Source organism: Ornithorhynchus anatinus, unplaced genomic scaffold (assembly GCF_004115215.2).
Source record: "Ornithorhynchus anatinus isolate Pmale09 unplaced genomic scaffold, mOrnAna1.pri.v4 scaffold_93_arrow_ctg1, whole genome shotgun sequence".
In the NCBI taxonomy this organism is placed as follows: Eukaryota; Metazoa; Chordata; class Mammalia; order Monotremata; family Ornithorhynchidae; genus Ornithorhynchus; species Ornithorhynchus anatinus.
This window is the reverse complement of record NW_024396943.1, coordinates 475425-489093: the sequence shown is the minus strand read 5'-3', so window position 1 is coordinate 489093 and position 13669 is coordinate 475425. Positions and strand designations below refer to the sequence as shown.

At 51.9% G+C, this 13669-nt stretch overlaps 1 protein-coding gene across 5 annotated transcripts in view; it reads right to left on the bottom strand.

Annotated features, from left to right (window-relative positions):
- DOT1L (DOT1 like histone lysine methyltransferase) overlaps positions 1-13669 on the bottom strand; it is a 90509-nt gene that overhangs the window by 51522 nt on the left and 25318 nt on the right. For all 5 annotated transcript variants that reach the window (XM_029057367.2, XM_029057368.2, XM_029057371.2 and 2 more), the window contains exons 4-5: positions 8979-9042; positions 5736-5964 (exon numbers count right to left, since the gene is read on the bottom strand). In XM_029057367.2, coding sequence (XP_028913200.1) covers positions 5736-5964; positions 8979-9042 — 293 coding nt within the window. The remainder of the gene's footprint in view (positions 1-5735; positions 5965-8978; positions 9043-13669) is intronic.

Sequence of the window (13669 nt, the reverse complement as noted above, 5' to 3'; positions counted from 1 at the left end):
CTCAAAAATCGCTGGTGACCTCCTTCTGGCCAAATCTAACTGCCTCTACTCCATTCTAATCCTCCTCGACCTCTCAGCTGCCTACGACATTGCTGACCACCCCCTTCGCCTGGAAACGGTATCCAACCTGGGCTACCCCAATTCTGTCCTCCCTGGATCTCCTCCTATCTCTTTGGCTGCTCCTTCTCAGTCTCTTTGGCAGGCTACTCTTCTGCCTCCCTCCCTCTGACAGTGGGAGTCCATCAGGGCCCAGTTCTGGGTCCCCTTCTATTCTCCATCTACACCCACTCCCTTGGAGAACTCACTCGCTCCCATGGCCCCAACTACCATCTCTATACAGATGATTCCCAAATCTCCCTCTCCAGCCTTCTCTCCCTCTCTGCAGTTTCACATTTCCTCCCGCCTTCGGGATACCTCTACTTGGCTATCCTGCCGATACTTCACATTAAACACGTCCAAAACATAACACCTCATCTTCCCACCAAATCCCTGTCCTACTCCTGACTTTCCAATCACCGTAGACAACACCACTACTGTCTCTATCTCACAAGTCCATAAGTTTGGCATGATCCTCGACTCAGTTCTCTCACTGAACCCACACATTCGATCTGTCGTCAAATCCTGTCGGTTCAACTTTCACAACATGGCCAAAATCTGCCCCTTCCTCTCCATCCAAAACTGCTACCACATTAATGCAGGCACTTACCCTATTCCGCCTTGATTATTCCATTCGCCTCCTTGCTGACCTCCCTGCCTCCCGTCTCTCCCCGTTACAGTCCACACTCCATTCTGCCGCCCAAATCATTTTCCTTCAAAAACGTTCAGACCACGTTTCCCCACTCCTCAAGAACCTCCGGTGGTTGCCCATCCACCTCCACGTCAAACAGAAACTCCTCACTACTGGCTTTAAAGCACTTAACCACCTTGTCCCCTCCTACCTCACCTCGCCACTCTCCTACTCCAACCCAACCTGCACATTTCGGTCCTCTAATGCTAACCTTCTCACTGTACCTCGATCTCGTCTATCGTGCCGCTGACCTCTCACCAACATCCTACCTCTGGCCTGGGATGCCCACCTTCCCCATATCAGATAATTGCTCTCCCCCACTTCAAAAGCTTATTGAAGGCAGATCCAAGAAGCCTTCGCTAAGCCCTCCTCGCCTCTTCTCCCCCTCCCTTCTGCGCCGCTCTTACTTGCTCCTTCATTCATCCTCCCTCCCATCCCCCCAGCACATACGTATATATCTGTAATTTATCTCTTTATTTATTTATTTTAATGCCCATCCCCGCCCCTCTAAACTGTGAGCTCCTTGTGGGCAGGGAACATATCTACTAACTCTGTTGAGTTGTTCTCTTCCAAGCACTTACTGTGGTGCTCTGCACACTGTATGCGCTCGAGACACACTACTGAATGATTGACTGTTTGACGATAACCATAAGTATGGTATTCGTTAAGCGCTGGCCTCATGCCAAGCACTGCACTAGATCTGACCCCGGAGATTTCCCCATTTTACAGAAGAGGAAACGGAGGCAAACAGAAGTTAAGGGCCTTGCCCAAGGCGATCCAGCAGGCAAGCAGCAGGGTTGGGATGACAACTCAGGTCTCGACTCCCTGTCCTGGGCCCTTTGCCCTAGGCCACTGATGAGGCAATGGTTTGCCCAAACCCCTGGCAATTCTCTGGTGAGAGTAATTGAGTTCAGGCTGACACCTCCCCGCCGCCCACAATCCATACCTCACGCTAGCATGTATTGAGTCACACTAGAAAGCGTGCTACTAGTCATCTGAATCTGAATCTGTGTGGTTCTTTGATCCGTCCCAAGGGCCTCGGCAGCCGCTCGCTCAGTTTTTGCCTACAACACCCCACTGCTCCACTGCAGTCACTATCCCAGTGACGGAGATGTTCTACTGCACTCTACTCCAGGACTCAAGGAAGCAACGAGACTCTTTCGAGGCGGTGGGAACACAGCAAACAACGCCCTAACGCTCTCGGGGGACATCCTGCCCTTTGGCAGGGGCCTCACATCCGGGCGCAAGGTATCAGAGACAGTGACCACTGGGAGTCCTGAAGAACCAACCCAGCTGCAGCCAGGCTAGCAAAAAATTTTGCCTTGAAGTTTCCAGAGGATAAAACTGTCCTAAAATGGGGGCAAAGTGATGACAGTCGAGCCCTTTGTTGTAGGCTATACTTCCCCAAGCGCTCAATACAGCGCTCTGCGTACAGTAAGCACTCACTGAATACCACTGATCTATCGACTGACCGAGCAGTCCCGTACGTGTATGGCAAGGGAGGACACTCCTCCCCTGTTGGCCCCTTCTTAGGCAATCAATGGAACTGACTGAGCACTTACTGCAGGCAGAGTGAGCACTGTACTAAGCACTTGGGAGAGGACCAAACGACAGAGTTGGGAGCCACATCGGTCAACCCTCAGATGGACAATTTCGTTCCACAGATGTCCGGGACCATCACAGATCAGCAGCTTCCGGGAGACCGGTTTGCAGTCCAGACTTTGGCTCCCAAGTCTACCGACTCTGTTCTACTGTCCTCTCCCAAGTGCTTAGTCCAGTGTTCTGCACACAGTACGCACCCGATCTGACTGGGTGACCCCTGGGAGAAGCTCCTATCAGGGAGAACGGGCTCTTCTACATTGCCGTTTATAGTCATCAAGATGCGAAAAGGAGTCCAATGTGCACCAGTGAATCTTGAGGTGGTGGTCGGGTGGTCCTCCTCCGCTCTAGAGCCCCCAGCCGAAGACAGCTCCAAGCATCCAGACTTGGTCTTCGCGTCTCTCCCTGCTCGTGTTGTGCATGAGGTCAACTGAAGTAGCTCCCCACAGATGCGTGACCGGACCAGGCAAGAATGGGGTGGCGAGACTTTCCGATTCCAACCCGATCGCTGTGGCCCCAAGGAACAGAAGCCACGCATATGCTGTACTTATCTCTTTTTAGCATCTGTCTCCCTTGCAGAAGATGGGAAGCTCCTTTAGGGCAGGGATCGAGTCTCCCGACTCTGTCCTCTGGCAAGCACTCAGTACGGTGTTCTGTAGGCACTTCAGAAAAACTACTGATTCACTGCATACATGGAGAAGCAGCTTTGGGAGTAGGCTGCCTACCTCCACTGCCTTGTGCTTCCAAGTTCTCATCAGTTTGGGATTGGGAGGCAGCTTGGCCTAGCAGAAGAAGCCCGGGCCTGGGCATCAGAGGACCTGGGTTATCATCCTGACTCCGCCGCTTGCTGGCTGTGGGACCTCGGGCTACTTCCCTTCACTTCTCTGTCCCTCACTCTCCTTAGGGGTAAAATGGGTAAAGAAATAATAATAATAACTGGGGTACTTGTTAAGCGCTTATTATGTGCCCGGCACTGTACTAAGCGCTGCGGTAGAGACAAGCAAATCAGGTTGGACACACAGTCCCTGTCCCACATCGGGCTCACGGTCTTAATTCCCATTTTACAGATGAGGTAACTGAGGCCCAGAACAGTTAAGAGACTTGCCCATGGTCACAGAGCAGCCAAGTGGTGGAGCTGGGACTAGAACCCAGGTCCTTCTACCTCCCAGGCCTGTGCTCTATCCACTAGGCCATGCTGTTTCTCTAGAAAGAAATACACCATGAGCCCCGTGTGGGACAGGGAGTATGTCCGATCTATCTGGTTCCGACCCCAGCACTTAACCCGGTGCTGGGCACAGAGTAAACACTTAATACGAACCGCGATGACGATGGCGATTTATTCCTCCAAACTGAAAAAAGGAAGTAAACTCCCCTTTGATTCATCCAGTCGCTTCCTATTGACCTCTCTACAACACCAATTGGAAATTTTGGCTATTGGATAACAGCGGTGCAGCCTAGCGGAGAGAGCCCGGGGCTGGGAGTCAGGAGACGCAGATTCCGGTCCCGGCTCCGCCACTCGCCTGCTGTGTGATCTTGGGCAAGTCACTTCTGGGCCTCAATTTCCTCCTCTGTACTCAAGCCGTTAGCCCCGTGTGGGACAGGAACTGTGCCCAATCTGATGGTCTGGTTCCAAGCCCAATATTGGGCATAGTGCTTAGCACATAGAAAGCACTTCAGACAGACTGTTATCTCCAGGATAATGAATATGATTATTATATTATAATGCTAGGGTAGGGTCCATATTTTGGACTCCAGAGAGTCTTTATCATAAACACTATTTTCTCAATTTGACGATCTCTTGCCGTATGGAGAATTCTCACCTGTTGACTTATTTGTGCCCGTCCCCGCCTCCTAGATTGCAAATCTTCCATTTATTGAAAATAAACAGCACCTCAGAACTCTTCCCATCCAAAAGAAAAGTTTCCTTTTAGCTGTCTGATCTTCATATAGCCTTTCATATTCTTATACTCTCCTATTTCCTCTAGCTGAAATTTCTTTTCAAGTCTGCCTCCCCCTCTAGATTATGAGGTCCTCGTGGGCAGGGAACGTGACTACCAACTCTACTGTATTGTTCCCTCCCAGACTTCTAGTAGAGTGCTTAGCACACGGTAAGTGCTCAGTAGAAACCCTTGACTGATTGTCACTCTGGAAACTCAATCGCTTTGCCTCTCTCAACCTTTCTTGTCTAGCCTGCGAGAACTGTGAGAACTTCAATGGTCACAGCTTTGCTAGACGTTTGAGGCTGAGAAATATGTGAAAGATGAGGTCTGTGCCAGATCCAGATGCCCAAACCTATGTGATGCAACTCTTCTCTCGGAGCAATTTTGAGAAAGGACGAGTTGAGAGCCTGTGGCATTCTATTTCTGGGTTAGACAAACGATCCGTCTAGCCCAGGATCCGGGCTCCGACCAGAGTCTGGCGCCAGAGGCTGTGGGGAGGACGGTGGAATGGGTTGCCCCACCTAGGCACCCGTCTGCATGGTGATGAAAGGACCAGCGACCCGCCCGGCTTTCTTTGCGGTGACCCAGCGTGGACTGCCCGCTCGTCCGGGAAGCCATTCAAACCTCTCTTTACTGCCTGTGCGAGCTCCTTCCTGCATTAGCAAATTCCCCAGGCTCACCACCCACTGGGTGAAGGAGTGTCTCTTCGAGTTCCTTTGGAACCTAGCACTTTCAAGTTGCTGAGAGTGAACAACACCTCCCAAGGTCGCCCTGGCCTCATGGTCCTCCGTGTTTGTGTAAACTTCAATCGTGTCTTCTCTCAGCTGGGATCCTTCCAGCCGATCCGCCAACTGAAGCAGTCCCCAAGCCCTGATCATTTAAAAATCAAATGATTTTGGATTCGGGGAAAAGGGGGACGGGACACATGCGAAAGCACTAGACTACGGAAAGGTGGAGTTTTGCTTTTTGGTTTTTTTGGTGGTGGGCGGGGGTGGTAGAGAGTGGGCGGGGGGGACGCGGGGAGGAGATGGAGAGAGAGCAGAAGGAGTTGCCTGCCAGGCCAGGAGCCACTCAGAACCAATGACAGCAGTGACTAGGTGACCACCACCACCACCGCCAGAGGAGAGCGGGAGGAAAGGGGGCACCCGGGCCAGCAAGGGCTCCACGTTCACGAGATCTCTCGCTGTGCCATGGCCCCTAGAACGAGGGGGGCCAGAGGGCAAGAAACCACACAGACGCCAAATCGGGGGCAACCGCCCCAAACGGCAACGTGGGAGGCGGCGCCCAGAAGACGGCCGACCGGGCAGGGTGGTTACAGGCCACCTTCTGGCACGTGCGCCGGGGTCGGCCACCCCGGCAGCAGACACGTGCCATGGAAGCTCACAATGGGAAGTCGGCTTGACACTTACCACTGCCCAAGTCCACAAACAAATCATCTTCTGTCATTTTAATCTCATCAATCATCTGGGCCACTAAGTCAAACGAAGTCTCTCCATACACTTCTGGGGAAAAAGGCTCATAGTTGTTGAGTTTCTCTGGGTCCGTCACTGAGTGGTTATACACTTGCTGCAAAATATGCCGGAGAAGTCCATTGGATGGACGAGTGTTCAGTTTCATGGGCTGGGTGGTTCCTTTCCACTAAGGGGGATTGGGGAAAAGGCAACGGAAAGACAATACAATGACAAATAAAGTCAGACGAGACTCTTGGAAGAGGTCGAAGATCCAATTCCCGCCCCCTCCCGTTCAAGCGCCACTCAAACAGCCGAGAGAATTCCTGAGATCCAAAAACACCATTCACTTTCCATCATCGTAAACCCTTAAGTATTCCCGAGTCCCATAAGGTCTGCAGTCCCTCTTAACCAGGCGCCGGTCCGCTCGTCTCTGGTGGCTCCACTGCCGGGCAGGGATGGGGGCGGAGGAGAAGTGCCATGAAAGGCACCGAGGCCGCTGCTCCTCCCAACTAGAACACAACGCTGAAGGCTAGGCTCCAGTCTTGTACCCTTTTGCCCCACAAAGCCCAAGCCCCATGAACCTCCCCTTCTAAACACGGGAGAAGCAAAATAACGAGACACTAAGCAGGCAGTGAGTACAAAGGCGCCTGGACAAGACAGCTGCCCAGCCACCGATTACGCCCGGTCTTTCTTCTTGAGTGCAGCGGTCCGACCCAGCACTATCACCGTCCCCCGGCCTTCACCTCCTTTTCTCTGTCTTCCCTCTGAGCTTTTGTCTCTCGGCCCCTGGTCTCTTTCCTCCCATTGGGCCAACAGTCTATCGTAGAGCAAAATGCCCTCCAGGGAAAAGAAGTCCTCCACTAGGAGAATTTTCCAACCGACCACTCATTGATGGTTTAAAACCAGCGACTGAAAATGTCCCACAGGTCTTACCGCTTGCCATCACTCAGGTATCCACAAGGTGCCAGGTTGGCGAGGGACTACCCGGCAGACTGCTTTGCCAGCCCCTGACCCTTGGACACCTCGCGCCCCCACCCCCAACCTCCCTCCCAGTCCAAGAGGACCTGGTATCGGGAGAGATGTAAACTTTTCCATCGTACAATTTTCAGGCAAACTTTATAAACGGTAGCTAGCATGAAGGCACGGGACCCAATTCTGTGGCATCCAAAGACCTGATGAGAGACTAGACAGAGGAACGTGCCCAGGTCCTGGCCAGCATTGTACTTCCTCAGGCCTCGGACAGCCAGGAGAGGAGGGAAGCAGGGTTTGGTGGGTGGGTGAAGAGGACAGTAGCAGTTTGCAAGGGCAAATCAGGTCGCCCTGCCCTGCCTCCCCCAACCCCCACCCACCATCCATGACCTTCTTGGGGAAGCAGCCCAGCTGGGACATGAGGCAACTGTGGGGAATGACAGGGCAAGGGGGCAAAGAGGGATGCAAGTCACCTCTGCAGTATATACCAGGGTGGCCACTGCTGGCACTCAAAGACCCTGGCTGCCCCAGAAGTAAGAGACGCACATTTACTCTGTATCCACAACAGAACTTCTAATTTTCCCACCCAAATCCTGTCCTCCTGACCGATTTTCCCCATCACTGTAGACAGCACCGCCATCCTCCCTATCTCACAAGCCCTTAACCTCGGCGTTATCCTCAACTCAACTCTCTCATTCATGCCTCACGCCCAATCTGTCACCGAGGCCCGTCGGTTCAACCTTCACGACATCACCAAAATCTGCCCTTACATCTCCATCCAAACTGCTGCCACACTGGTCCAAGCACTTATCCTATCCCACCTTGATTAATACATCAGTCTCCTCGCTGACCTCTCTGCCTCCTTGCTGACCTCTGCCTCCTGTCTCTCCCCACTCCTGTCCATACTTCACGCTGCTGCCCAGATCGATTCTCTACAAAACCACAGTCCATGTTTCCCCATTCCTCAAGACCTTCCAGTGGCTGCCCATCCGCCTCTGCATCAAACAGAAACTCCTTCCTATCAGCTTTAAAGCACTCAATAGGCTTAGCCCGTCCTTCCTTACCTCTCCGATTTCCTACTATCACCCAGCCTACACCCATCACTCCTCTAACACCAACATTCTCTCTGTTCCTCAAGCTCGTCTATCTGACCCCGATCCCTCACCGACATCCTGCCTCTGGCCTGGAATCACCTCCCCGCTTTACACCTGACAGATGATCACTCTCCCCACAGAGCCTTCCCCGACTAAGCCCCCCTTTCCTCTTCTCCCACTCCCTTCTGTGTTGCCCCTGCACTTGGATTTGCACTCTTTATTCACCCCACCCTCATCCTCACAGCACTTAGGTACATATCTCAAAATTATATATTATAAATTATTTATATTAATGTCTGTCTACCCCTCTAGACTGTAAGCTCATTGTGGGCAGGGAACATCTACTAACTCTGTTATATTGTCCTCTCCCAAGGGCTTAGTCCAGTGCTCTGCACGCAGTAAGCCTCAATCACTATGACCGATTGACTGATTATGCTACACGTGACCCACCGATTTCACAATCGGAAGGCAACTGAATGGAGGTCATTCCGATGTACATGATATGGTGAAATACTTTTCGTCTGTAAAATGCTAAAAACACAACCTCATATTTTGGGAGCATTTTACGAAACCAAAAGGTTCTCTAGGCTGAAGGACTAACAATATCCAAGAAAGTCCAAGAGCAGATTTTGAGCGGAAACTGCAGGTAGCCTCCAGGGCAGGCCTGACCACCATTTGGGACCTAGTTCTCTTCACTCGAACATAGTGCGGGGTAAAAGGAGGAAAACAAGTCCCTGACGGTCTCCCAGGCTCCAAGCCGTACTCCGCAGCAGATCACTGGCACAACAGGGCAGAGCGATTAACCCGGCTTTTAATTTCCAATACCTATCCACGTGGGCATGAAGAAATCCAAAGACTACAAATCCCTGTGCAATCTCTTCGGAAAGCAACCGTTGCTCTTTCCGAGTCCCTAAAGTCTAGAGAACAGTTAGGACACGGTTTTGCCGATGTACCTCCTCGATCCCCCGCTCCCCTCCTCCCCTCAACCCCCGCCCACCAACACCCAGATGTGCCCAGGGCCAGCCAGGCGGACCAATGGAGCGAAGTCCTCGTGGGTGCCTCTGCTTCTCGCCCGCCCACGCCCCTCAAACAACCATCACCGTAGGAGCCGTGGCTTCAAGTGGAAAGGCGTACGTACCAACTGATGGATGCTATCAATGGCTCGGTTGTACTTGTCACAGAGTCTCTGCATGCTTTCAAAGCTAAAAAGGCAAGAGTCAGGCTGATTAGTCACTCATTCAAAACCGACCATCACACCAACTTTGCAGACTATGATACGTCCTCACTCCATTTGCAGAGCCAGAAAATTCCTTCTTCCACAAACGGCTAGAGAGGTTCCCCCATATTTCCGCCAGTGACTCTGACCCTGCTGCCCCTAAATACTACCTGCTCACTTTATAGGCCAAATCAGAGCAACCCGGAGGCTCTGCCGAGCCTAACTCGAGGCCCGGTAGCCCTGCACGGAAGTCTAGGACTCTCATCTCAAATCCGCAATTGGGGCAACTGGTTTGGGGCTCCTGGCACATTCGTTCCCGATCTGGAGATGGCCGACGCAGATCACTCTGCGATTATACTCGTCACTTGATCCCTGCGGTGTCGGTCTGAAGAGAAGACAGCTGCTGCGGGTGCATCTGACTGTAAGCTCGTTGCGAACAGGGATCGGGTCTGCTAACTCAGTTGTACAGGACTCTCCCAAGCGCTTAGTATGGAGCTCTGCACGTGGTAAGCGCTCAATTGATACCACTGATTGATAGATAGATATGACTCTGAGGCCTCTGCCTGCCTCCCGGGTGCCAAATGTTCATGCTCAGCTTTCTAAAACGCAGCCCTCCAGTAACTTAGTAATTCTCCTCTTGGGGGCCGTCAAACACTCTCCGGAACGCCGACTAACAGATTTCCCTGCAAACCCTCCGAATCCTGCAGGGCCGAGGAGTTGTGGGGAGGGAAGGTGCCCGGCTGTGGGGAGAGACAAGAGAGGGAGAATTTGTTTCAAGCCAGCACTGAAGATATGGGACTGGGCTGGGGCTGGGCTGGGCCCAGGACTGGCTTTGGAGAATACACTACATAAGCAACTGCCACAGGGTGCAGCCTGAGGGGGGTTCACAGCTATGGCAGTGGAGGTGGACCACCAGAGGGGGCTGTGGCCCAGGCCCAATGTAGCGGGGGGATTGCTCTCCTCTTACAATTCAGCCCACACAATTCGCTCCGCTAACGCCATCCTACTAACTGGACCTCCATCTCGTCTGCTGCTCCGCCGACCTCTTGCTCACGTCCCGCCTCTGGCCTGGACCCTCCCCATCCACAGCCAACAAACCATCACTCTCCCCACCTTCAAAGCCTTATTTGAAGTCACTTCTCCGAGAGGCCTTCCCCAACTAACCCCTCATTTCCTCTTCTCCCGCTCCCTTCTGCGTCACCCTTGCCCTTGGATTTGCGCCCCTTATTCACCCCCCACCCTCAGCCCCACAACACTTCCATTCAGATCCTTAATATATTTAATACCTGCCTCTCCCTCTAGACTGAAAGCTGATTTTTATTTATTTATGGTGTTTGTTAAAGTGCCTACTATGTGCCAGACACTCTACTAAGCAATGGGGTAGATACGAGGTAATCGGGTTGGACACAGTCATCGTCCCACATGGGGCTCACAGTTAATCTCCATTTTACAGATGAGGTAACCGAGGCACAGAAGTTAAGTGACTAGTATAAGGACACACAGCAGTCAAATGTCAGAGGAAGAATTAGAAACCAGGTCCTCTGACTCCCAGGCCTGCGCTCTATCCCCCAGCACGGGCCTAGGAGGCAGAAGGACCTGGGTTCTAATTCCGCCTCTGCCACTTGTCTGCTGTGTGACCTTGGGCAAGTCACTTAACTTCTCTGTGCTTCAACTCCTTCATCTGTAAAATGGGGGTGAAGGCTGCAAGCCCCATGTGGGACATAGGCTGTGTTCAACCTGATTAGCTTGTAACTACCCCAGCGCTTAGAACAGTGCTTGACCCATAGTAAGTGCTTAACAGATACCATGGTTCTTTCCTCTACGTCACCCAGGTGGACGGAGAACGAGTCTACCAACTCTGTTATGTTATACTCTCCCACACGCTTAGTCCAGCACTCTGAACACAGTAAGCACTTAATAAATACTGATTGACTGATTGATTGGAAGCAGGGTCTGGGAGAGCAGGAGCCTGAGAGAGACCCATGATGGCTTTGGCGATCCCAGAGAAACACTCCGGGTTCTGGGCTACTCAGAGGCTCCATTGCATTAGACTGCACGCATGCACTGCATAACCAATGAGGTCGTCCAGATTCAGAATGGGAGGGGGCGGTGAATTCCTCCGCCCTGCTGTGGGACGGCCCAGCCTTTGGGTTCAGCAGCGGGCACATGTGCGCACATAGACAGACACACATGCTCCGAGGGAAACCTGGGAGCCTCAGGCACTGTGAAATCATCAGATCAAGCGAGATGAGCACCCCTAAAGCTCCTTTCTTGCCTGGCCTGACGGTCTGTACTCTTTCAGTGTGCCACACAAAGAACTAAGCGCTTAAGAAGTGTGAAACAAAGAAGTAACATATGAAACGATGTTGGGAGTTGGGAAAAAAAAATCCACAAAACACAGAAGGACGATATTTATTCTAACGTGCAGCCGTAACATACCTGGATCGACCGAACACCTCAATGATGAGCTCCTGGGTGCTGCAGTAGTCAGTGCCCTAAGGGAAGCTGAGTCCCTCCTACCCTCTGCCACCCAGGTCATCTTCCTACAACAGTACTCATCGGGGGCCCACTAAGCGCTGAGGACAGGTAACTAACTGCTTGGCGGAGGACACTGAGAAGAAGTACAAGGCATGTTTGCTGCCCTCGAGGAGCTAACATCTAACCGGGGGAGCCAGGCAGGCAGACACGACGTGAAACAAATGCTGGGCACAGGGAGAACGAGGATTTAGCACGCGGCGCACATGTGCGTCTATGGAAAAGTGGAATAAATACCTAAGTTCTAAGAATGACTGTTGGGCTCCACCAGTTTAGGGTGCCGGGAGTTAACAGAGGACAGCAGGGATCGAGCCTACTGATTTGATTGTTCCCTTCCAAGTGCTTAGTCCAGCGCTCTACCACACAATATATCACAAGACCCTCCAAGGCGGGGATCGGGTCTACTAACTCTACTGGACTCTCCCAAGACCTCAGTACAGCACTCGGCACACAGTAGACTGGAAGCTCCTGGAGGGCAGGGTTTAGGTCAACTAACTTAACTGGCCTCTCCCAAGCATTCGGTACAGTGCTCCGCACTCAGTAGGGGCTCAGTAAAGAACTAGTAATTCAGGAAGAGATCACGGAAGGAGCGCCTAATCAATCGAGAGTATTTTTTTGAGCATCTGATGTGTGCAGAATACGGCACTAAGCCTTTGGGAGAACACGAGACAGTTAGTAAACATGATCCCTGCCCTCAAGGAGCTTGGAATTTAGCAGGGGAGTCAGACACTAAAGTCACTGACGGACAGGAGGAAGAAGGAAAAGCAGATATAATCACTGTGGTATTGGTTAAGCGCTTCCCACGTGACAAGCACTGTACTAAGCACTGGGGTGGATACAACCTAATCAGGCCGAACAAAGTCCTCATCCCACATAGGGCTCACAGTCTAAGTAGGGAGGAGAACAAGGGATCGAAGCTTCAGTTTCCAGATGAGGAAACGGAGGCCCAGAGAAATGAAGTCACTCGCTCGAGGTCACACAGCAGCCATGTCCCCTGACTCCCAGACCCAGGGTCTTTCCAGGAGGCCACCATGCTGCTTCTCATCTGGACATGAGGCAGTGATCAACTAATAGGGTATGGAAGATATCACTCCTCACTATTGGCTTCAAAGCTCTCCATCACCTTGCCCCTTCTTATCTCACTCCCTTCTCTCCTTCTACATCCCAGCCCGCACACTCCGCTCTTCTGGTGCCGCCAACTTTCTCACTGTGCCTCCATCTCACCTGTCCCATCACCGACCCCTGGCCCACGTCCTACCTCTGGCCTGGAATGCCCTCCCCCTTCAAAATCTGCCAAACAACCACTCTTCCTCTCTCCCCCCCACAGTAAAAGCCCCACTGAAGGCTCACCTCCTCCAAGAGGCCTTCCCAGACTAAGGCCCCCCTTTTCCTCAGTTCCCCCTTCCTTTCGCATCACCTCAACTCACTCCCTTTCACTCTTCCCCACCCCCCGCCCCAAATTACTTACATATATGTATAAATCTGTAATTCTATTTATATTGATGCCTGTTTACTTGTTTTCATGTCTGTCTTCCCCCTTCTAGATTCTAAGCCCAGTGTGGGCAGGGATTGTCTCTCTTTATTGCTGAATTGTACTTTCTGAGCACTTAGTACAGTGCTCTGCACACAGTAAGCGCTCAATAAATAGGATTGAATGAATGAACGAATAAAGATATGTACCAAGAAGCAGCATGGCCTAGTGGCAAGAGCACGGGCCTGGAAGTCAGAGGACGTAGGTTCTAATCCCGGCTCCGCCACTTGTGGCCTTGGGCAAGTCACTTTCATTCATTCAATAGTATTTATTGAGCGCTTACTATGTGCAGAGCACTGTACTAAGCGCTTGGAATGTACAATTCGGCAACAGATAGAGACAATCCCTGCCCAATGACGGACTCTCTGTGCCTCAGTTACCTCATCTGTAAAACGGGGATTAAGACTGAGCCCCACATGGGACAACCTGATTACTTTATATCTACCTCAGCGCTTAGAACAGTGCTCGGCACATAGCAAGCGCTTAGCAAATACCATTATTATTATTATTATTATTACTATCACCAATGGGTACGGATGGTTGAGGG